This window comes from Pleurodeles waltl, chromosome 4_2, assembly GCF_031143425.1.
Source record: "Pleurodeles waltl isolate 20211129_DDA chromosome 4_2, aPleWal1.hap1.20221129, whole genome shotgun sequence".
In the NCBI taxonomy this organism is placed as follows: Eukaryota; Metazoa; Chordata; class Amphibia; order Caudata; family Salamandridae; genus Pleurodeles; species Pleurodeles waltl.
The window spans coordinates 608,588,218-608,614,441 of NC_090443.1; the positions used below are offsets into that span (position 1 = coordinate 608,588,218).

The 26,224-nt window shown below is 45.0% G+C and overlaps 1 protein-coding gene across 1 annotated transcript in view; it reads right to left on the reverse strand.

The window, feature by feature from the left end:
- LRRC39 (leucine rich repeat containing 39) overlaps positions 1-26,224 on the reverse strand; it is a 113,110-nt gene that overhangs the window by 7,600 nt on the left and 79,286 nt on the right. Inside the window, exons 6-7 of the mRNA XM_069232168.1 lie at positions 13,329-13,474; positions 1,259-1,411 (exon numbers count right to left, since the gene is read on the reverse strand). Of these exons, the coding sequence (XP_069088269.1) occupies positions 1,259-1,411; positions 13,329-13,474 (299 nt within the window). The remainder of the gene's footprint in view (positions 1-1,258; positions 1,412-13,328; positions 13,475-26,224) is intronic.

Sequence of the window (26,224 nt, forward strand, 5' to 3'; positions counted from 1 at the left end):
TTGTCAGTGGTGGCCACAGCACGTATGTTTCCGCATCAGATAATTATCAACAGCAAGAGAGGGAAAAACACAAATCTGAAAGAGAGAGGAAGGGAAGGATGGAAAAACCTTCACAAAGAGAGCAAGATGGAACCAGCATAAATTAGATAACGGGCAGGGACTCTCTGGTAGTGGATGAAAGAGGCATGAGGTAGATCAGCAGCCTGGTATTTGGTGCACCAACATCTAAATTCACCAGCTGTAAGCTTCTGAGCAGAGCTTTGGGCACTGGCACTCATTCTTTTACAAATCAAGCACTGCCTAACCTTCTCTGCATGCAGGTGTTCACAATTCTTTTCTGCATACTACAGTGTTACTATTATTATGACTGGCTTTCGCACTTGTCTGACTCTCCACTACCTAGCTGTTAGACTCAGAACATTTTTATAAGAGCATTGTCAAAATCATTAGGTCTATCTTGTGTTTTTATGAGATGTAAGACCATATTTCTAGCACAGGAGGTGCATGTAGGCCTTCAAAAAGTCCTAAAACTTTGGGTCCCTCCCCTACAGCCACTGATTTACCAGGAAGTGTTTACGTAAAGTGACCTGTGAACATCCTATGCCCTGTTAGTGTGTTATGTTTTTCAATGTCAGTACATTTTGGTGGTAGATGTTCCATATGTCTAAGGAGTTGGAGCAATAGTTGTGCCACACAGTGGCAGGGCAATTGGTATTGAGCTTTGTTTGCCAGTGTTACAGGCAATGGTTGCTAATATTGGGGTATGTTATAGTTAGTCCTTAGAAAACCCAAAGAAGGAAACAGTTATACATATAAACACCCCCACACACCCCCACCCACCCACACCATATATAGATGGGTAAATATATTTCCCCCAAAAAATCTTCGGGGCCTGCCTCGAATGCTGCCTAAAGATGGGCTGCTGAATGCCAAGGCTGCCTATTCATTCCACCTCATGCCTCTTGCTTCCAACTCCATGCATTTCCTATCTCTTTATCTTACTTTTGCAGGTTCTATTTAAACACTTGTTTCCCTCCCTTTTTCACTGTTTTCCTATTTTTCTTTTCTTACTTCTTTCAAGCTTTTTAGCCTTTCCCTCTCTTTCTCCCGGTTTTATTTAAGTCTGATGATGACAAATAAGTCTCTGACCCCAAAAATGAGTGCTGGTGCCCACTACCTGAAGTCACCTCCCTTGTTAAGCATTGATGACTGGGTACTCATACAAGCATTTATTTTAAAGTTTAAAAATAATATCTACCTCAGATTTGAGAGTTGTAGTAAGCACGCTGGAACATCCTGAAGTTTGTTGTTGCTGAGAACGAGAGTGCTCAAATTGGTCATGTTGCTGATGGATTCTGGAAGACTTGCAATTTCATTCCTTTGTATCCAGAGTGTATGCAGATTTTTCATACTTATGGAGTAAAAAGTTTATATTTAATCCAGTTACAAAAGAAGATTTATTGACTCCAGAATAGGCACATTAAAATTTTTAATAAAACAAATTGCTAGCTGCCTCATTCCGGAAAACTTTATCAGGATTTCATGCCTGGTAAAACCAAAAACTATATTATGTCATACTTGTCTATTTGCATTTACAACAATTTTAAAATCTCGTGATTCTCACTGCTAGGGTTCACATTCATAATACTATTGCAAATATTGGTGCCTAAACGTATGAGCAGCCATTACAAGGTCCTTCGCTTGCCAGCAGCTATGCAATATTTAAAAATGGGTAGAATTACAAATACAGTTTAGAAGGTAATTTATTGAATTGTTTTCTAAATTTGAAAGAAGAATGTTCCTCTCCAGGTAAAAATGGTGATGATTCCATGGTCATTGCCCCAGTACTGCAAAAATCTGCTAACCGTGGCAGTTTTCAGATTCCGGTATCCATAGGGTGTTTTATTTCTCGAAAGATGGTGTCTTTCTTGGGCAAACTCGTTATTTGTGGGCACAAACCTGCCACTATTGAATCTCTGTTGTGCTTTTATAGTCTTCACTCTCTTTTTTTGGCATCTTATGGTATTGTGGACTAGTTATATTTTCACAGTTAATGTTACATTAAAATTGCAGATTTTAATAGCTAAATTCCTATGTCCCAATTTAATAGTCATCGTAGGTGGTCATACACAAGTGTAATTCCTTTCATTTGTTATTGCAACTCCTGATGCATATTTTGCTCTGTTTTGCGGTCTTTAGATGATTGTAGCAGTTGAGGTTCGTAAGTTTTTATATATTCATATTCCATGCTACTGAAATACCTTGTAAATATACATAGCATCATCACATCCTAACCTGATCGCAGCTTAACTGGCAATGCTATTTTTGCATGGCAGTGTGACCTCAATCATGAAGACTGCCAAGTTAATCATAGTAGCTATGTCTGGCTTTACTAAATATCATAGCAAGCGTGCTGCAACACAAGTGTTTGCTTGCTTTGTAGAGAACACCAAAATATGAGATACTCCTGGATAATCGACCACATGTAAACAGACTCCCCCCTAAATTCATAGTTTACTGTCTATATAGAGCTCAATATATCACTATTTTCCCAATGCAGTGATGATGCAATATTTGTTTATTGCAGAAATATGAGTGCCTGAATAGCTTTCCATTACCCTTTTATATCGAAGCCTACCAGACAGCATTGCAGAGACATATTGGAGACATGCTGAAAGTTTGTGTAGGAATGCATTTTTCTGATTGCTTACCATTGGCTTTATATTTTGTAACTCACTTTTGCTTGCTTTCTATTTGTTGGCGTGCAGATGTCAGTTCTTTTCTTTCCACGACAGCCATCACTGATCCAAAGAGAGCTACAGATCAGTCTTTTTTCACTGGCCTTTTTTTTTTTTTTACTTTTAGTCAACGTTTTTTTTGAGTTGCTAACTCCTGGTGTGTCAAAGGATGTCATCTAGGACGACTGGGTTCAGGTCCTGCGGATCCTGTCATTGGGCGATGTCCGTGACAGATCCACACCTCATATGCATTTGGTGTTTGGAGCGCAACCACGACCCAAAGTCGTGCTTGATGGAGTGGTCCCTGAAGCTGATGGTGGGCCGACGATCGACTCCACACAAGTTGAAGTCCCAGTCGAGAGGAAGGTCCCAGGAGCAGTCGCAGAGTTTTCCATCGTTGTCATCCCACTCCAAGATCTCAGGAAAATCGGGTAAGTCAAGGCACAGGAAGAAATCGAAGAAAGCAAAATGTTCTTCTACTTCCTCCTCGTCTGTTGGCTTACGGGTCTGGAGAGCGTGGTGGGTGTAGTTCTAGGACTCCTTCTTTGGAGAGTGCATCTGGGCCGACTCTGCACCTCCCTGAGTTTCCAGGAGCCGACTCTGCGCCTCCCTGAGTTTCCAGGAGCTAGATCGACCCCAGCCCAACTAAAAGAAATTTATGAGGCCATGCACCTCATGTTTGGGTAATCCAACACAGCTAGAGCACCTTCAGGCCTGCAGAGTCAGAAGGAGCCCCTTCAGGTTCTGTGACAGTGGCTTTGGCCTCAGCTGTGAGGGGCACCCATGGAGGCTATCTCAATCTTCCCCAGTGCTGGTCTCAGCGCCGCCTGTAGCCCCAGGCAGCACCTTCCCCATCCTCATTGCCGATTCCGACTGGGATGGACGTCTTATGACACCAACTCCTGTGCCAACATGAGCCTTGCCTCCTATGTCAGTGTAAGAACAGCTTCCACATGCATCAGTTAAATTCACTGTAATTTATTTCCTGTCAAGCATGTACCCACCACACTTTAGGAGGAATGTGAGATGCATGTGGTGTTCACAGCTTCAGCGACAGTTCTTAGTCAAACCACTCATAACATTCTATAATCCTCATATGTATGCTTCACTGTCCTTGTGAAGCTAACAATACAGTGTCCTACAACAGACATATTTCTAACATACACTTACCTATACCACAACAGTCTGATTCTGAACCTGTTTCTTGTGGGCTAGGGTACAGTGAAGAATGGGAGGAGTCGCTGGACCCTTTGGAATAGCAGCTCCAAGACCCTATGGACTAGCGTACGAACTTGGGTGAATCCAGTGGATTGGACACCTCTCCAGATACTGGCATGCTTTCCCCTCCTACTGTGGCTACCGAGGAGGGTGCTTCATATTCTGTGGTGGTGCAGAGGGCAGCTGAGGTCCTGGACCTTGAACTCCCTTCAGTGGCAGTCAGAACTAACCTCCTGACAGAGGTGCTTCAGCCTCGCGCTTCACCCTCCAAATCCTTGCCCCCCCCCTCAATGAAGCCCTTATGGATGTCCTACTAGGTAAGTCGTCCAAACCTAGCAAATGGGGTCCTGTGAACAGGACAACTGCCAGCCGCCATCGCCCTTCTCCGGGCAGCCCAGGTTTCCTTAGGCAACAACCCACCCCTGAGAGCTTGGTTATCCAAGCCATAACTTCCCAGGGCACACTCACGCACCCCTGGATAGATAATACAAGAGGCTAGATGCACTTGGGAAGAAGATGTTTTTTTCCACCAGCCTGGCATTGCAGTCCATGAAAAATGCATGCCTTTTGAGCCCTTATTCCCGTGCCCTGTGGGATATGGTTGCGCAAGTGCTGCCACAGGTCCTGGAGAAGGCCCTGGCTGTACTCTCCCAAGCAGCAGGAGAGATACAGCAAAATTCACGATCCAATGTGGACTGAACACGATCAACTCACCGGGCAGAGCAGTTGCATCGACAGTGACCCCTAGGCGCCACGCCTGGTTGAGGGCAGCTGGGTTTTTGGGGGATGTCCAAGCCAATCTTATGGACATGCCCTATGATGGCACCCATCTCTTTGAAGAAAAAGCAGACTGCTCTCGAGCGCTGAAAGTGTTCTTATACTACGACCAGGGCCTTGGACCTTGCAGCGGCCACTCACGCCCCCTCAGTGTGCTTTTTCATGGCTATGGAGGGGGTGCCCTACTGTATCCATTCTCACCCAGCCACTGTGCCGCACATGCTGCCCAGCCTCTGCGTGATTGGGGACATGAGATCCCCCAACCTTTTGGATCAGTGAGCCAGTGTTCCGGCCAGACCACCCCGTCCACTGCAGCTGCCTCCGAACCTTCCTGGTCTGACTCTTCCCCACCAGGGACCTGTCGGAGGCAGGATCCACCATCACCTGCTCTGCTGGTAGTCCATCATGTCTGACAGATGGGTTTTGTAGATATTCCCAAGGGGCTACTCCTTCCCCTTCGAGGCTACCCCTCAAGCCATACCACCAACCTACAATCGGATGACAGAGGATCACGGTTCTCTTGGCCAAAGGAGCCATAAAGAGGGTTGATCTGCCAGAAGTAAGTTGTGATTGCTATTCCCACTACTTTCTGGTACCCAAAAAGGACAAGGGCCTCTGCCCTATCCACGACCTTTGTTCTCTCACTCTCTTCCTCAGGGAAGAGAGGTTCAAAATGCTCACTCTGGCTCAGGTTTTATTTGCCCTGGACCCAGGAGACCGGATGGTACCAATGGACTTGCAGGATGCTTATTTCCATATTCCTGACCTGCTTACCCCCAGACGTTACTTGTGGATCACAAGCATTTTCAGTTCACTGTGCTCCCCTCTGGCCTTACCAGCGCTCCTCCGGTGTTCACCAGGGTGATGGTGGTGGTTGAGCTAATCTGCACAGGTCAGGGGTTTCAGTTTTCCCCTACTACGATGACTGGCTGTTGAAGGTGGGCTCGCCCCAGGCTGTTGGTTGCAAACTCCAGACTACGGTGAACCTCCTGCATTTGCTGGGGTTCACTATAAACATGCCAAAGTCACACCTGACTACCTCTCAGATGCTTCCTTTCATCTGAGCTGTTCTGAACACAGTGCAGTTTCGGGCTTATCCTTCCAAGCCGTGAGTCAAGGCTATTGAGGCTGATACTAATGTTTCAGCCTCTGTCTTGGATTTCGGTGAGAATGACCATGAGGCTGCTGGACCTCATGGCCCAACAGCATCCTGTCGGTGACTTATGTTAGATGGCAAATGCGGGCTCTGCAATGAGACCTAAAGTTCCAGTGGGCACAGCATCAGGGGAATCTCTCTGACATGGTCCAGATCTCTGAGGGGACTATGTGAAATCTGCAGTGGTGGCTAACTAATCACAATTGGGTCAGAGGCAGATCCCTCTCCCTTCCCCATCCAGAGCTGACAGTAGTAATAGTGAGAGATGCATCACTCCTGGGCTGGAGCAGCCATCCGGGAGAGGTGGAGATCAGGCATCTGGTCTCCGTCGGAGTTCAGTATCCACATCAACCTGTTGGAGCACCGGGCGATCTGGCTAGCAATGAAAGCATTTATTCCTTCTCAGAAGGAAAAGGTAGTGCAGATGTTCAGACAACACCACCGCCATGTGGTCTTGCAACAAGCAGAATGGGGTGGTGTCGTGGACCCTTTGTCAGGAGGCTCTGCGCCTCTGGCCATAGCGGAACAAAAGGGCATATCCTTGGTGGTTCAACATCTGGTGGGCTCTCTGAACGGCAGAGCAGACAAACTCAGCCGACAATGCTTAGTCGATCACGAATGTCATCTCCATCTGGTCTCTGAAAGGTCTCTTTCAGCAGTGGGGAGAGCCTTGATTAGATTTCTTAGCCTCTGCAGAGAATGTGCAATGTCCACAGTATTGTGCATTGGAGTTTCCAATGCGGCAATTGCTTGGCGGCACTTTTCGTCTCAAGTATAACTCGGGCCTCACTTCTGCCCAGAGTTCTCAAGAAGATCAAGAAAGACTGCGCCCAAGTCATTCTTTTGGCACCGGACTCGGCACCAATAGCCTAGTATCACAAGCTACTGAGCATGGTCATTGATCCTCCGATCACGCTGCCCCTTCAGGAGGATCTTCTGTTGCAGCAACGGGGAGGGTTCTTCATCGAATCTGTCCAGCCTCTGCCTTCTTGGGTGGAGATTGAGGGGCAACAATTGACAGCTTGTCACCTTCCGCCCGAAGTTTGTAACGTAATGTTTGCAGCAAGGCGTCCCTTCACCAAAACAGTATAAGGCTATCTTGGGAATACATTTGTGCCATGGTGCACAGACAAGTCTATTGACCCCCTCTCTCTGAGGTACAGTTGTTTATCCTTTGTCTGACCCAGCAGGGCTCTGCTATGGCTACTCCACTCTACTATACATCAGTTTGACACACCTCTCCACTCTACGACACTTCATGCAATGCCAATCTACACCTCCACCCTAAGACACTACTCCATTCCACTCAACCCTCCTCCACTCTGACACTTAACTCCCCTCAACACCATTAAAAGGCACTTCCCTCTACACCATTGTACTCCACTTTACACCACTCAACTCTCTTTCACTCCAAGACACTCCTCTCTATGCCACTCCATCCCATTTTACTCCACTTGATGCCACTCCATTCTATTTTATGACCCTTTACTCCACTCTACGCCACTCCACCCCACTATACGGCACTCTTCTCTACTCCACCTACTCTATGCCACTCTACACTACTCAACTGCACTCTACTCCATTGTACTCTACACCACTGTCTGCTACTCTACTATATGGCAATCGATTCTATGCCACTCTACCCTGTGCCACTCCATTCTTGTCCGCCAGTCTAGTCCACTCGATGCCACTCCACTTGCTCTATGCCACTCCAGTCTGACACTTTATTCTGCGCTACTCCCCTCTATACCACTCCAGTATACAACACTCTACTCCTCTACATGACACACCATTCCGCTCTTAGCCACTCTACTCCAGTATGTGCCACTTCACAGTACTCCAATCTATGACACTCCAATCTATGACTCACCACCCCATTCTACTCTACACCACTCCACTCTTCTCTACTACACTACTACACTACACCACTTCACTTGACTCCACTCCACTCCACTCTACTTCTTGGCACTCTACTCCACTCTGACACACTACAACACTCCAGTATATGCCCCTCCACACCACTACTCCACTTTGACACTGTACTCTCTGATGCTCCACTCTACAATACTCCACAACGCCCTCCTCCACTCTGACACCCTATTCCAATCTATGCAACTCCACAACACAACAGTCCACTCTACGCTCTCTACACTACAATACTCCACTCTACGGCACTCTGCTCCACTCCACAACACTTTACACACACTCTATGCCACTCCACACTATTTTACGCTACTCCAAGACACTCTGCTCCACTCTGATATTCTACTGCATTCCAGTTTGCGACACTCTGACTTCGTTATCTGTCATTCCAACCCACTCTACGCCACTCCATTCTACAACTCTCCATGCCAAGCAGCTCTCCTCTAAGACACTAACCTTTAGCCATGCTGGACAGTATCCACGCAAGTATATAATATGGCTAAAACACATGGGCAAAGCTAATGTCTCTTGCATATGAGAAACCTATTCACTTTGCCAATGCTTGTTTGTAGATGAATCTATTGAAAATCTTGATTAGGAGCAATTCTGCAAAAAAATGTTTTTTCCAAATTCTAAAAAGGGCCATACAAAAACATTTTGTATGCTGAGATCATTTCCTGGACGGCCCCTTCTGAGCTTCTCTATGAATCACTTTCAAATGAATTTCTTTTCACTACAGTGTCATTGAATATGTGGGGCAATTCCCCCCACAAGAGAGAGAGTTCAAGAGTCGAGGAAGAAAGACTAAATTGGGGACGTCATAAAGTGTAAGAATTTCACAATGCTGAGTGAGTCTGATTGTTCTGAGATAGCATCAGTTGGGTTTATGAAGAGGGAATATTACTAGTCCCTTTGTTTTAGTGTATTAACTGTAAGAGATGGCACTATTGTGGGTAGATTTCTGAGAATTCGGCCAACTCTTTGGACATAAACTTGAGTACAACAATAACACCAGTAGCTAGGGCACTCTTGCGTTTACTTACCTCTGTTTCCCACTAGTGGCAGTTTGTTCCCAGCACTGCAACCCGTGCTAAAGCCAAGCATAGTGTGGTCAGACAGCTCCTGCCCGTCATTCAAAAATGCAGCACTCTTACCCTCATAATTTTGTTGCTTCCTCTTACGGAATGGAATTTGTTCCGAAAGGTGTAGCCCCCGTTTGGGGTTCACTTTTATCCTTGTGCCTGGGAGTGGGTGATTTTTTTTTTTTTACATTCACATCTTTAACATCCATTGTAAATTCTTCTGCTGCCAGATGATGTCCATGTGGCCTGGTAAAGACTACAAGAACCTGGACTATCTATCTAATCTTGCCCTAGAATTACCAGTTGAATAAGTAATTATATATGAGATAAATTATCCCTGCCATACATTATAATGATATTTCCGGTAACCAAGGAGTTATGTGAGTTGTTTTCTAGGTCATGGAACTCCAGTATGACTTGCAATATACTTTTAATGTACGGCATATATTATTTATAATACATGGTCACACCATCACCCTTCCCACAATCCTCTTAAATCCTTGGTGTCTTGCTCTGTCATGTTCGTTGGAGACATAAACAATAAAAGCAGACTCTATAGTGCTCTTTCATTGCTGACATGCAGAATAAAACCACATTCTGTACTGGGAAATTAAGCACACTAACAAGTAGTTAGTGCAGTCAGTTTTGTGTAAATCAGAATAAAAAATGCTGTGGCTTATAATATGTAAACGATTCTATCTTTCCTCAAAGATTTATAGCATTAAAAAAAAACACGTTGCCATGATTACCTCATTTATGGCGAACGCTTTTTCTTTTAAGCAAAACATATCAAAAGAAAAACAAAGAAAGTTCTCGGTTTCCTTGTTTTATGTGCGACTGCAATTCTACTTTGTAATTGGCCTTTCACTTCGGGCGATAGCAGCTGTAGCTCTTGTAAGAACAGGATACAGTTGAACAGCTGCGTCCTTTCATTATTACAGGTTAATAGAGATGTCACACGTCGCCTGTAATAAGGAATTTAGAGACTGACTTTTATACTCAAGTTAGAGGTTTCCATGTTTTATATGTTAAGATTTGGTGCTAAGTTAGTCCTTAATGCTGGGGGTTGACCTCTTTGTAGTCACTACAGATTTTTTCTCTAATAGATAAACCGCTTAAGACACAGGGACATTAATCAACAGATGGGTGAAAAGGACTGCCCTTCAAGGGCTTTCCCAACAGTCAGGTTTATCTACTGTTTCATCCCACACACTGAATAAGCATAATATACGTCTCTGCATGTGATATTGCACGTATGCAAGGCTTGCACTTCCTCCAGCTCTCTGTCATGTGAAGGGATAGCTTAGTGGTTTAACTGTGAATGGAGGTAGCCCTTTTACTTGGGGGACTGAGGGCGGTTGACCAAGAAATAGGAGACTCCACCATTTTATTTGGCTTGCCAACATGACAGTGGTTGTACCTCTAGGTGGGAGGTTTGTGTGTGCTTCTAGTCACAACACTTGGGGGTATTTTGTTTAAAAGTATTCCCTCCATTACCAGTCAGAAGCCCCGGAGCCCCTTCTGACTGCTGTGGTCACCCTTATCAACCTAGCTAATGTATTGCTGAAGCCAGAGTTATGCTGGTGTACCTGTTACTCCCAAACTGTGTTAAGTCACACCCAGTTAGAGTAAATAAGTCCTGTTGTGTTTTCGGGATCTTGGATGCCCTGGCTTTATATCTGGGGCATACTGGGCGCTGTTTCCTCCCTGAGTCCCATACCAATTCCTACTCCAAATTCAGGATTTGGATTCTACCAGCGGAGGTAGCCAAGGAGATAGGCTTGGGGGGGGGGAGCTGGTTAATGAGAGGAAGATGCTTTCCAATACGTAACTCTAGGAAGTAATTTAGCAGATAAAGATGTGTAATCCTAGTACATTGCACGTTTGCCAGCCCATCCCTCTGAGATTGGATCCAAGCCTTAGCCCACAAATAATTTTGCCAAGGTAACTGTCAATTTGAACCTTCCTTACTGTTGTCTAGATCGATTTTTATGATAGTTTTCTTCATTTGTTGCAACTACTCTGATTGGCTGTGGAGTTTGGTCTACACAAGTTCACGCCACTGATTTGCTAGTGGGAGTTTAGGGACCTTTTATCTTGCAAAAGACCAAGCTCAGCCTAAAAAGGTTGGCAGGCTGAGTCTGGTTAGCCCAGTCCCTACATGGTTGAAGCATTCAAAACTGTGAACCTGGCTGAGGTTCTGCCTTTGATATGGCTTGTGTCTAATTTATGCTTGATCTGCACCCAGTGCCCTTGGCTCCATCTAGTAATTTCACGTTGGTACTTTCAGATTTACGGTGAGTCAGAAGTGCCACTGCCATTTTGTCTGAATGCTGACCCCTCATTCACCAAGGCTTTGGCATTGATGTCAGTAACCAGCAGATAATGTTAGGTCATTAGCACCTAGAGGCCATTTGGAGAAATAGCGCGCTGTTGACTGATCTGGAACTTTTTGGAAACAATAAGAACTTTCAAACCTCCAGAGAGCCGTGGCTTCCAATTTCCAGACCTAGTCCACATATTCCATGAGTCCTACCCCAAAATCCGAAATTGCTAGATGCCACTGATTTACACCTGCATTGCGTGTGTGGAAGTTTCTCTCGTTGCTATCCATGAAGTTGTCATGAATATTCAAGACAACAAAACGATGTGGGTTTTGGCAGGGATTGAAGTGCTTTTTCTGTACATTCTGTCCCTGCATCTGCAGGGACAGTATACCGCGTAACAATAATGGTCTTAGACTGCTAGTGTTTGATACTTTTTGTTTCCAAGTAGCGTCCACTCAAGATTTTATTCCGAGGCCCTTCGATAGTCTCTTTAAAATTTTCTCCTCCTGAGTTCTATCTTGTTCACAACCAGTGTATTATGCGGGGTCAGTTATTTAAGAATTGTTGTTCTCTCTACTTGAGAACCTTTCTTTTACTCTCTGTATTTTCTCCCACCTTCCACCGAACCTCGGTTTTTTCTCCTCTCACTCCGAGTTTTGCTCCCTCCAACCAAAAGCCTTACCTGATTAGAAATACCACGCTTTCTCCACGCCATAGTTCAGCCTAGCACTGAACTATGTATGGTGCTCTGGTTGGTGCAAAAGCCGCGTGTTTGTTAAATTGTGTGGATTCAGTTTAGCTCTCTTTGATGGCAAACTAAAGTTGGGGGGGGGGGGGGGGGGGGGGGGGGGGGCAGATCTTGGGGCTGATAATGGCCGAGTGTTGTGCTTTCGTGAGGTTTATTTACACCACTTTGCTGCCATTCCCTTCCCTGCATACAGGCAAGCAGTGCATGCAATACAGATAGCAAGCAGAAAAGGGCCAAACAATGACATATTTTTAATCATTTATTATTTTATACAGAGGGATTTTGCGCTGTTTTGGCTCTCTTTATAGAGTAAACGAGCATTTGCAAAGCCAGTATGTCTGGCCTAGGTAAAAACCTGTTAAGTTGTATTTTGAAACATATACAATAGACATTAGGTGCAAAAGTAATACAAAGTTAAAATGCTACAGTCTGAAAGTTTTCTGAGTGTTTAAAAAATGGAAAAATACGAGCCACCACAAAAAAATAAATTAAAAACAAACATTAAATGAAAGCACTGGTACTGAAGTAAACTGCTTTTAAGCATCAAATTGCCATCGCTGACTGAGGAGGCACTAGCCGAGATTGGATGCCTCATACCCATGCTGTATGCTGTAGTGGGTGGAAGAAAAAAGTGAAGGACACTTGGAAAGACCAGGGAATGAAGAGGACAGACCAAAGCCCCTGAATGTATGTGTGCATACACTTTCATTCAGATTTTTTTGTTGTTGTTGGAATACACGAGGCTGCCGAGACAGCTTCAACCTTCTTTATTCCAGATCCAAAAGGAAAGGAACTACATCTTGGGGCTCTTTTGAAATGTTATGACGTGTTTCACGCAAAATCAGTTCCTTATCGTCGAAGCAACAAAAACTAGTGCAAATTCACTTGGTCCAAGGCTTTTCACAATTTTTTTTCGTGGGCCACATTTTCTTTGTTTAAAAACTCGATTACATACCTTAAATGATTTAGAAGCGATGATGAATCACATTTTTTTGCAATGGTTTTACAGCCTGTCCTCGATTTTTGCTCAGGTGAAATATTCTTGACTTCATATGTACTGCAACAAATTCTGTTTGCTTAATTCTTTATTGCGCAAGCAGCAAATTAAGCGCCAAACAGGATTTGCTCTTTCCCTTTTGTACCAGTGCAGCATTTGTATGATCAGGCCATCCACGCCATGGGTAGGGAATGAGTCCTTGCCCTGGTTAGGGTAGGGAATGAGTCCTCCTTGGTCTTCTTGTCATTCTTATGTTTTAAATACCTCTACCACCTGCCCAGCCATTGCAAACACAGTTAGCCTATTTGGATCATTGAAAATGGACTTCTGCAATAAAAGTTAGGGATATATATACAAGTTACCTATCGATAGCGTCTGGCAGCGTCCGAATCCTGTTGCTTCCCATGTCTAACCACTCCAGTGCTGGCATATTCAGAACTGCCTCAGGAATAGTTGTGAATTGGTTCATGCTCAAATCCAGGTGGTAAAGTTTCTTAAGGTTACTCAGCTAAAAAAATAGAAAAAAAGAACAGTGTGTGTTAGTCACTATGCCGCGCAGAGACTTTTTCAAGAGTCATCTTTAAATTCCTCCTTAATTTTTTAATTTCCCAAAGCCTATCTACAGTACATTATTAGAATAAGTGCAAGTTTGAAAGGGCAATTTTTTCTGAATGTTTTTGTAAAGAAGAGCTTGGAGGGTTGTGACGAAACAGGAGTTCATTTTCATGTCATTGACCTGCCGCTGGGACAACAGAGGCCCTTTCTCTTTCACGCCGGTTGCGGCCAGACAGTCCTGTTTAAAGATCCCTGCTGTCACAGCAGGAAAAAAAAAAATCACAAGCATTTTCAATGCAACGGGTCTCGCATTTGTTCGAGTTAGAGCTATTCGCGTTGTAAAGCAAAAAAAAAAAACGCAGCTCGATCGCGCTATGCCAAATGCAGCGCGATCGCGCTGCGTGGAAAATAAACAGATAAAGTAGTCTGGACTCCAGGCTGAAAACATCTAGCCTCGTATGTTTTTGGTACTTTACCGGTGCTGTGTAGGTGGGCTGAACACCTGAAAAGGCATGATGTATGCATGCCTTTCACAAATGAAAGCAAGCGGATTTTAAAAGGCAAGCCCACGAACCAATGACGTGGCATGGGCGTGGTTTTAAGCCCAAAGAGAGATTACAGAATGGACGGAGCACTTTGTGCTCGCCCATAAAAAGTGCTTTCGTCAACTTGGCAGAAGTCCTTTTGGCAAAAACAAAACAAAAATTGTTGACTACTGGCCTTCCATTGCATGGTGGGATTGTTGACAATATTTTCATAGTTCTGAAACAAACTCTCGATGCCATAGGTTGTTTCTGAAAACGTCAAAAACTTACTGGGAGTATCTCTCACTGTGTAAGAGGCATTTTTTTTTTTAAAAGGTTGCGCGTTAGATAAGCCTTCTTGATTTTATCAAAATATGTATAATTTAATTACATACAGAGGCTTTCAGCCACCCCTCTTCATCCAATTGTCTGTTGTTGTGTCATTCATATTTTGCTTTCTCCCGCTACAATCAGCGTACTTAAGCCGCTGGTTAACTTAACTTTGAGTGATTATTTTGCTCTCTCACAATGAGCACATCTGCACACAAGCAAATTCCCTACAGTGATAGCGTTCTCGTTTTTTACGAATTCTCTTTTCGTAAGGCCTTGGGAACCTGGCTTTACAGTAACTAGTTTTGTTTCGGCAGTGAGCTGGCTATAATGATTATTGTTCTAGCGCTGGGATGCTTTCGGGTAGCTATGCACGTTAAAAGACTCACAGGATAGAATAGGACTGTATAATTACTTGTGTTGTCTTGGTGTTTAGGAGCCTGATGTGATAGCAGGATGCTTCTGAGGCGCATTCTACCTTTATAAGATCCAATTTTCTGCCTATGCCATTGTAAATTCCTTTTGGGGTGTTTTGCTTTTATGCCTGCATCTATTTCACAGCATATCAGACTGTGTCAATTTTATACTGTTCTGTATTAAGTTATCCTCTTTTTTTTTTTTTTTTTTACTTTTCTTTCTCTCCTTTCTTTCTTAATTTCTTTTCTTACTCCTTTCTTCCCTTTTTCATGCCCTCTTTCTCTCCTTTGTTTTTTGTTTCCATTCCTTCTTTCCCTTTTCCTCTTTTATACTCCCTTCCCTTCTTTCACCTGCCTCCTTTGTTTTTCTTTTATATTTTTTCTTTCTTTCCTTCTTTCATTCCTTCTTTCTTCTCCTACCTCATTTTCTTTTTCCTTATCTTTCTTTCCTTTTCTTTCCTTCTGTTTCTTTCTTCCCTTTCTTCATTCCTTTTCTTTTTCTTTTTCTCTTTCCTTCACTTTCTTCTTTCTTTCATTTTTTTTCCTTTGGCTTGCAGCCAATGCTAGACTGATTTACCGTTGTAGGTCTGTGTTAGCAAAGACCGTTTGATTTTTCTAAAGTTATGCGTATACCATGTTTGCTTATATGGGTTTCCGCCAGTCTTCTTCCATTAGTCTGTGGTTGGTATCATTCACATTAGCTAACCTCACCATGAGTTATGGTATGCCGCCCTTTCACATGGAACACACCCAGACACACAGCAGTTCCCTTCAGTGCAAAAGAGTACTATGATAATGTATGTGGTTTTTAGACCAAAAACTTTTTTGCCAGCAGCAAATGATTTTTCTTTTAGAATGACGAGGGTCCAGCGTACTCCCAAACAATATAATCTTGCAAAAACCGTGACAAAACAAGAATTGCCAAACGGTTGGCAGCCAACATTGACCTATTGGCTTTGTCAATGCTTGTTTGGGACCGGCAAGACTCGCATGGTGGTTGCAAAGAGGGAAATAACCATCAGAAGTCCAACTCTAAATCCCTGCACCGTCCGATGCTGTGGAGCGAGCATCCCTGACGAAGATGAGCCACAAGCAAAGGATTTCGAACAGCAGAAATAGCTGAGGCTGAACACGAATTTTTCATATGAAGATTGGCGTTCATTGAAACAGAAGCCTATGTCGGTTACATTAAATGAATGCTGTAGTGTCTATTTCTAACACATGCCTGTTATGGCAATATAGTTATTATTATAACCATTTCGACTGGTTTGTTTCAAGATGTGAAAAGTTCTGGGCTTTATCTCCGACTGTCTGTCATCTAACATCAAAACAATGTCAGTAAGAATTGCAGAGACTACAAGCACAGGGCAGGCTGTAAAGTATACCTGCCCATACTGTTGCCAGCTCCACTTCAAGGTAAGAAAATGAACTTCTGCCAGCAGCTGAACACCTCACTGTATCCACCACCACCCAACCTCATACCTCACAGCTCACAGCTAGGCATGTTGACCGATACATACACCATTTTCTCACAACCGTCCTGCATGAGTGCAGTCAATAACACCTTTCTGATGGATCTCAATCCGCAACGTCGGACACCTCACAGCCAAGCTTGCTAATGGTCTTGCTACCAGACTCTCAATCCAACATAAAATTGACAACATTTATCTTTATCTCTCACTCTACCTGCCCGATGTTAGCAAACCAATATGTAAGTGCATTGTGAACACCAACAGATTCTGACATTCCAATTTTATATTACTGACTGGGACGGCAGCTACCACAGGAGAGGAGGGCTGGGCTAATGGTAAAGTGGGCTGAACTCATTTGGAAGCTCAGTGGGGATAAGTCAGGGGTTTCCTTCCTATTGCGTAGTGAGAGCTACTTCTGCTCAAGAAAAACCCTCCTTAACTACCGACAGATTTTATCACCAAAGTATGACCATGTCAACGTTACACTGTGACCACCATAAGCAGGATTATGGGTAGTGACCGCACAAGCATTTTGGGCAACGTTACCTGAGGAAATGCCAGGAAAAAACTCATCAATATTGAACGTCTTAACTGACTATTGAAAAAGCAATCCACTCATTAGATACCCTCTGGCACAAATGAAATAACCAGGGCAATAATTCTCTCTAGCTCAGCTTGAATTATCTTTCATCTTTAAATGTGTTATATATTTGCAACCTTTTGTGTCTATTGGTTTCTGAAAATACACAATTTGTCTACTGCTTTCCACTTTGGGCAAACAGTTTGCAGGAAGAAAAAACTTTCCTGAAAAAAGATATTTGCCTTTAAAATTGTACTTTTAATTTTCAGGAACTACACAGTCCTCAAACACTAACTTGTAGTTTTCGAATACTCCTAGGTACAAATGCCTCATATGGGCAGATTCTGCTTCAAACGGCAATGTATTACAATCATAGCCTCTGACTGCTCACCATAACACCAATGATTCCTATATTATACCAATAATTATTTCCATTATACCAGTGCCACCATTGTGTCAAGGCTGGACATTGTAGCGGCCAGGATGCTCACCATGTTAATCATGGCCATTTTTATGAGAGGGGCAACCAACATTGTGTCAGGGATGTCTTAAAGTAGGCCAATCATACCCTTAATATGTCAATGATGGCTGCCAATATGCCACAGCTAGATCAAGAATGCCCAAAATAGTCAAGGATCAACATGAATTGGCGCTATTATGCTATGACCAGACACAATTGTGCCTGAGAGGAAACCCTTTTAGTAGTAACCAGAATACACCTTTGGCAGTCCTTGAACCAGGAGCAGTGTCCACGAAGCGACACTAGGTAGGGTCACACAGACACACACACATAAATGAATGCAGATGAGGCTCTTACTTTTCTCTGCTTTGGATCCATATCATGCTCTCCTCAGCTTGTGGGCTGATCATGCTCCCAGCTAACATGTTTTCAATCTGCTCTGCAGACCTGGACTTCAGTGGGTCTGCACTGGTTAGTTCTCTTCTTTCGTGGTCCATTGTTCACACACATGGTGTGACTAATAGAGCACGGCCTATGACATGGTCAGTCTCCTTGTGACTTAGCTAGGTGAAAACTGAAAGCAGATGGCCATGTGACAGATCCCACAGGCCAACACAGTGTGTGTTTGAGTGCTATCATGAGGCCTTGCCATTGAGCTGGATGGCGGTCAATCTAAGGGTGCTGAAATGAGCAGTGCTACCTTCTTTAACAGCACATATTCTCTCAAAGCGATGCTGGGCTCGACTTCACTTCTGCGAGCTACTCTGAGAGTGCTGGTGAGCTACCAGTAGTTCCAGGGGCACTCGTTAGAGACCCATGGTATAAGTAGTAATGTTTCCCTAGGTTGCTTAATAATTACACATATCATAAACCTTTGCCAAACCTGAAAATATTTTGAAGCAGGTTGAAACATTAAGGGAGTCATTTAGACCCTGTTGAATAGCCTGCCACATCCTCTGAGGCCCTGGGACTTCCTGCCATGTCTATAGATTCCTGTCTGGCAGAGTTCTCTGTGATCAAAATGAATCTACCTGTGCTGCAGATACACTTTCCTCCTTGTTGAATGCTGAGCAGGCCGCCATGTTCTCTTTGCCTAAATGGCAAAGAAAAGTTTCCCAGATGCACAAGGCGTTTTCTCTCTGCACGTCATGTACATTGTCACATTTTCCTTCCCAGGACTGCCATACCTTGCACGGCTATCTAAGGAAGGAACAATCAGTGAGAAATCAGCAGTAGCCAACCCTAAACAGGGAGAGCTACTAAGATTTGGTAGCCCTGTGGTGGACGGGTAACCAGGTCAAGGTTTTTTGATGGTGTAGCTAGCTGAGACTCCACAGTCGAAAATGTAGCACTTCCCCCAACTCCAAATGGGTTTGGGGTCCCATAATGCTCTAAAAATCCGAAAGTTCCCTGATAGATGGGTAAAGAACAGCAAACCTATAAACATGATATGCACAGTAAGTAAAACACGGCCACACCATTGCCTCCTGTGTAACATTCTTTTCTTTTATCTAACTTGGCCAGGAAACTGAACCTAGACAATCCACGGAAAGCTGGTGGGATCAAAACTATAATTACCTGTAGCTAGCTCTCCTGGTATATGAACCCTGACAAGGTATCAGTCTCACATTTACACTTTGGCCTAGTCGTCTGTTTTCTAGGTTTGGCACTGGACCCTAAATGCCAGACACCTGGTACATACTGTGTGCACCAAGAGTTAACCTCCTGTATCTGTTACCCTCTTGTGATTACAAAACGTGACACCCTCACCTGAGTTACATACATTGAAACACTCCAGTCTCTTCATTTAGAAAAGAAAGCAGGCTCGTCACAAACTAATGGCCAAGGCGGGCTGTCACCAACCCCCCTTTAGCAGCTACAGTAGGATGGCATTGTTGGTGGGCCTCTTCTGTTTGCAGCCTGGTAGACAAAGGGTCATAATTAACGTGAAGGAGTGAGAGGATGAGTGAGTTGAATGGTGGATGGATAGAGGCATGGATGAATGAGTAAAAGGATGGATGTAAGGATAGATGAGAGAAAGGGAGGGAAGATGGATGAGTCAAAAGATGACTGGATTACTGAAAGGGTGGATGGATGATGAGAGATATGATGGTTTCACTTTGTACAAATCAGCCAAGAAATGGGTCTCTGTCTTGCTGTTTTTACCTCTTCTTTCATTTTCTTCAGTTTTTAAATACAGCGCAAACTCATCCCCAAGGCTGATGGATTCACGTGAGCGCCGGTTACATTACACAAAATTACATCCATTGTTTATATGCATGAGGAAGTTAATTGATCTTTTTAAACACATTTTATTAGTTTTTGCAATTACACAAACAACCTGAGTGAGGATCATGCCATCCGATCATCAAGCAGTAAGTTTGTACAATTGTGGTAATACAGTATCATACGGAATATCAACGTAAAGCAGGGTGATGTCCCATCTTTCTCTATAGAAGACAACGGCCGCGGAATCCTCACCCTCCAACATCCCCACAGACACTCACCCTTCCGGTAGAACGAACAATAAAACAACGTAGTCTCCAATTGCGCACTTCCCTCACCAACCCTGCGCCTGCGGCCAACTGAGCTCCTTGTGTGACATAATCTATAATACAAGGGAGAAAGTGTCCTGAGTAAAGTCTTGCATCTATGATATATGCTGGTTGGGGCCCCTCGACCATCTGGACATATAAAGTGTGTACTCCCAGTGATCCTCTTGTGTCATGGAGTACGTATTCGCAAGGAAGGATGTCCGTTGTCTGACAGGGGGGACTCCTGTTGATCCGAAGCAATCTCTAATGTCTCCAAGGCCCTGTCCCCACCTAGCTTCCTGTAGCTTAACCACAGTCTCATAATTCGCCCATTTCAGCAACTCCCGTCTCTACCTGACAGGTCTTAGGTAATTTCCCTTTTGGCCACAATGAACGATATATCCTGGAACTGGCTCGTGATTTACGTTTTGGCAGTATATGGGAACCAACTGTGCAGGCAGTGTCCAGGGGTACACAGGACATCTCGCTTGACATCTGCAGTCAACACCCTTGCAATGCCCTCACTGTACTCGAGCAAGGACCTACAGTTCCAGAACGTGTGAATGAACTCAACTTGTGCCTCTCCGCTTCGTGGGCACTTGGCATCCTCAAATCCAAAATAACTGCTAATCTCCCTGGGAGTGAGGTATGCCCTGATTAGTATGTAAAAATTGATGAGTTTGAATCGGACATTTCTGGAGACCTTAGGCACGCGCTCCAAGAGACGTTCCCAGTCATCATCCTAGGTCCTCCTCCCAGCATAATGTAAGATTCACCAAAGCATCATCTGGCCTCCCAGCAGCCGCCTATATAAACAGGTAACTGCCTTAAAAGTTCCAGATGAGGTAGCCCGGTATTGGCAGGCGCCAGATCGAGGTGGCTCTACAAGGCCCTGTTTCCAGTGCCTACGAACCGCTATCGTCAACGCCCTATACAGGAGAAAATGTCCAGGGGATAGATCATACTGGGAGCGAAAATCTTAGAAGGGCAAGCGAGTCCCTGCTCATAGAGGGCTCCCATTGTTGTTGCCCCCACCTCCATCCACTCCGACACTCCCCTCCACTAACCCCATGAGGCAGCTCTAATAGAAACTGCATTGGGATGTCAGCAGAATAGGGTGTTTTTCGTCTTTTTTTCTATGGAGATTCCAAACTCAATAGCACTGTGATACCTTAAATTCCGTAGCGTCTGTTGCAGAGGCGCATCGCAGACGAAGAAGCACTCTTGCCAGGCTATGTACGTCTGTGACGAAAGGGCACAGTTATCTACCAGGAGGCAGCCGGCCTGCCACCCACTGCGTCAGCCATTTGAGTTGGCCCACCAGAGAGTAAGATTCAAAATCCAGGATCTGTCACCCGTTTCTGGAGTGCAGACACCTACTATATAGGAGGCCAAACCCCAGAGGAACCCCAAAATGATCATGTCTAAAAATACTGAAAAACACTTGCGGAATCCATACTGGCAACACCACAAAAAAGTAGAGTAGGTGGTGAAGGGCTATAATTTTCAGCAAGGCTCCAAGACCTGCCACCGAGAGCGGGAGTGATTTCCAAAAGTCTATGCTAATCCGGAGCCTTTGAAGGACCTTTCTCACATTGCCCTCCATTAAATTTGCCAGGTCATGATAGACTTGTATTCCCAAATATGGCAAACAACGAGGTTCCCAAGTCAAGGGCCCCAAATCTGCAGCAGGCTCTCTCGAGGCCAAAGTGGGGAATACACAGGATTACCGCTAATTAACGTGATGGCCTGAGAAGTCCCCAAACCATTTTAGGAGAGCACGGGCCCCTGTCAGAGCTCCATCTGTATCTTGGAGAAAGAGTAGGAGATCATCAGGGTAGTGTGGTAGAGTTCAATGTGAAGATCTTGTGCACCTACCCGTAATTCATCATATAGCTCACCCCTTCTGGCATGGCATGCAAGGGACTCCATGGCGAGAACAAAAAGGAAAGGCAACAGAGGGCACCCCTGCCTTGTACCCCACTCCACTCGGTAACCCCAGAGATAGTTCAGCCCGTGCGAACTCTAACCTGTGGATCTGCATGCAGTAATTTGGTCCAGGCCACAAAACTCTCTTCAAAACCGAACCGCCTTAATACCTCATAGAGGTATGCCATTTCTAACCTATCAAAAGCTTTCTCAGTGTCTACTGCGAATATCGCCAGATATTGAGTGCCGTGTTGTGACCTGGGGTAAAACCCGCCTGGTCCCGGCGGATAAGGGTAGGCATATGATGAGGCAGCGTGGTAGCTATGATCCTACTGAGTATTTTAATAATCAATGTGCAGCATTGATAAGGGTCAATAAGATTTGACATCAGTGGCCTCCTTTTCTGGTTTCAGTAGAGGCACAGTAAGGTCTTCTCTAGTAGATGGTGGTAGCCGGCCCGTTTCTCTGGCTGTTTGTTATAGGCCGACCAACGTAGGGGCAAGGCACTCCACGAAGGTCGAGTAAAACTCAACTGGGAGGCCATCAGTGCCCAGCATCTTATTTTGGGCCATATGCTTGGTAGCGGGCTGAATTTCTGGGAGCGTAATGTCCTTACCCAGGTCCTCTGTGTCATGCAGTGAGATCATCGAGAGGGCCACTGCAGATAAAAAGGGATCAAGCTCCTCCACCCCGTTTATGGTAGTGTGGCAGTCTGAATAGTAGGAGAGAATGTGGGGTTGATATCCTCCTGTCAGTATAATTTAACATCTTGGGTGGTTTCCAACTCAACTATTACCGAACCCAGTTTGGCTCGGTTCGTAAGCCATGCTAGCAGAGGCCCAGTTTGATCCCATTCAGCATGGGCCCAGATCATATAGTTTTTGTAATCAAAACATCAGAGTTGCTCTACATCCACCACCACTCTCTCGTTAGCGTCCAGAAGCTCAGTCTGCAGCTCTGGGTGGTCCGGTCTCCGTCACTCAAGAGCTCTCAACTCCATCTCCACGATCACAATGTCGTGCAAGAGTGTGTGCCACACTCTGGTAATCTCAGAGATGCAGTGACCCCTGATAACTGCTTTAAATGTCTCCTACTCCACTAGAAGGGACAATGCAGAACCTGCGTTGTCGCCAAATAGGATTCTATAGCAGCCCTAATGTTTAGTAAATACTCATTATAGTGACATCACGCCCATCCAATTGTCCTGTAACCACCACGTATCTACCCACTGGTTCCACTAGATGTCCAATATGTTGGAAAGGAACCGCCGGCCTGATCCATACCAAAACCCCTCTCGTGTACGCACAGTACGCAGTGTAAAATACTTGACCCCTCCACTGACGCCAAAGTGCGATGAGGAAGTTAACTGATGAGCCCAGAATGACAGGATGTTGAGACAAGACTCAGGCATGTTTCCCCAATTCCATATTCAGCAGCTCTGACATTTTGTCACATGATGGATAGAGGGACGGAGGCAGCCAGAAGCCTTATGAAAGCTTGGCTCGTTATGGGCTCGAGGTAACAACAGACCCTGAGCTAAGCCAGAGCGAGGATTCCGGCTCTAGCCTGGCTCAAGCTTTCCGTGGTTCGTTCACCTCTATGGCTTCCTACTGTAATCTCGCTGTCCTTGGTCACTTCAGTACCTGATTAGACAAGCCCAGTCTTTCGTAGTTTACTGTCTTAATTATCCACGTGGAAACACTAGGGCCCATATTCATACTTTTTTAGCGCCGCTTTTTGACACAAAGGTGGAACAAACTTAGAAAATACAATTGTATTTTGTATGTTTGCACCGCTTTTGTGTCAAAACATTATGCAAATGCAGCGCTAAAAAAGTATAAGGTAGGTTTGAAGCGGACAACATCACAAGAGAAGATCCATCACCGAACCCGGTCTGAGCACTGAGCCCTCAGCAGGGTCTGTGTGTGCCCTGCCCATATGTAAGCCCTCTTCCTAGGGTGTTCCTGCCAGGATTCTCCTAGCCAGTGTGTCACGGGCCCTAGGGTAAGAAAGGAAATGAGCCCCCTATTTGCTGTTTGACCTGTGAAATATAGCAAACAGCAGCATACGGTGCGTCCTGGTGCCACTGCACCTGCTGCTCCTATGGACGCTACTCCCCTTGCTCCAGGCATCACTAGGAGATAGTTAATTCCAGGAGGCGCACTGCCATCCTGCAGATTACAGACTCCGCAGGTACTTTTGTGGGGGAGGAGTGGAGCTGAGGAGAGTTAGTTTCAGGGGTCTGAGGCTGGTGTGCAGTACGTTGAAGTGCCATCTTAAAGGACAGCCACTGCTCAGCGTGATGATCTCCAAAACGACTCAATATATTGATGATTGTTGAACGTCCTTGAGAGATGCTTGTTTTGACTGTTAGAGGAGCATTTACAGAGGCGCAGACCCCCAGTGACAATATCGTTCTGAGCGTGTTTGCTTAGAAGACACGTATGCAAGAGAGTGGGCGCTGTGAAGATGCTTTGTGTTTTGCAGGTTACACACAGATTATGCCAAGAGGAGTTCAATCAACTGAGCTGTTTCGCCTGCATTCGATAGCAGCATCCAAAGTTTTACATAAATGTCGAACGATCAACACCTTTGACAGGAAATGATGGCTTCTTAACATGCATCCCTTTTGCCCTCAACCCACCTACCAGACGACGTAAAGAACGAGGGACAAGTCATTTAGCATTTGCCCCCTATATGTAGCCTAGGTTGTGATCATAGAAGGAGCAACATTATCGTCGATTGGAAGCTGCAAGAATGGTTTTAGTACTAAGGGACGAATTTAGGAAAAGTGGCTCTGCATCCAAAGCAGCTCCACTCTTCTTGCGCTTCCCTGACGCTACCATGTGTGCACTGTATTTAACATACGGTGCACCGTGGCGGTAGTTAGAACACTTTTTGATGCTATTGTGGCACTTTGCTACACTAGCATCAAAAATGTTGAAGCTAGTGTAGTAAAGTGCAAGGAAGTCCATTAATTTAAAAGGGTGCATGATTTTAATGCCTGCTCTGAGCAGGCGTTAAAAATTACAGAAAAAATTGCGCACTGAAATCTTTTAAATTTCACTGTGCCATTTTTTCGGACCTCCTAACGGGGGAATGCCCCCCCCTGTGCATACATTATTCCTGGTGCTGACATAATGTGGAGCAAGGGGTTACAAAGTGGAGCAGTGCATGCATTGTGCCACTTTGTAAATATGGCGTGGAGAAAAGGTCACCTTAGCATCCCAAAAATTACGCTAAGGCGGCACTAAAGTGGCGCAAGGGGCTCTTAAATGTGCCCTTTAGTATTTAAAGGTGCTTTAACAATTCAGACCTCCTGCTTTATAAAATTGTGTGATCCTATGCAATTAGTCTCACTGTGACTCTCTGTTCTACATCACCACATATGATTTGAAATAGGCAATGGCCTAGGATCACAATTGCCTAGAATCACATCACATTTAATGTGAAACAAGGCAGCTGCCTAGGATTACACAATGTAACAATAAGAGCTAAAGAGGCAAAATAAAATTAGGGAATTGCCCAGGATTACACAATTTGGTCAAGGAGGGAAGCAGGGATTGATCCCAGGCTTCCTGGTTTCATGTTTTGCAATCAATCAAGTGATTTATAAAGCGTGCTACTCACCCGTCAGGGTCTCAAGGCGCTAAGGGCCATATGTAGCAAAGGTTTTTACCCATTCTGTGTCTATGGGAAAAAGTGTTTGTACATATGGCCCTAACGGGGGCTTGGGGGGGGGGAGGGGGGGGAAGGAAGCTACTGATCGAATAGCCATGTCTTGAGGCATTTCCTGAATGTCAGGAGGTCCTGGGTCTGGCTTAGGTGGAGCGGTAGGGAGTTCCAGGGCTTGGCGATGAGGTGAGAGAAGGATCTTCCTTCGGCGGTGGTGTGGCGACTGCGGGGGACGGAGGCGAGGGTGAGGCTGGCGGAGCGGAGATGGCCGGTGGGAGTATGGAAGGTGAGTCTGTCGTTGAGGTAGGCTGGACTTGTGTTGTGTAGGGCTTTGTGTGCGTGGGTGAGGAGTTTGAAGGTGATCCTCTTCGATACGGGTAGCCAGTGTAGGTCTCTGAGGTGGGCAGAGATGTGGTCGCGTCGTGGGACGTCAGAGATGAGGCGGGCAGAAGCTTTTTGGATACGTTGCATTTTCGTTTGTAGTTTGGCCGTAGTTCATGCATAGAGTGCGTTTCCATAGTCCAGTCGCCTGCTGATCAGGGCGTGGGTGACTGTTTTTATGGTTTCGATGGGAATCCACTTGAAAATCTTGCAGAGCCTGCGAAGGGTGTTGTAGCAGGAAGAGGAGATTGCGTTGACCTGCTGAGTCATGCTGAGTCCAGGATGATTCCCAGGTTTCGTGCTTGAGTGGTGGGTGTGGGTGCGGCTCCTAGGGAGGTAAGCCACCAGGAGTTGTTCCAGACGGAGGGGTTGCTGCCGAAGATGAGGATCGCTGTTTTGTCG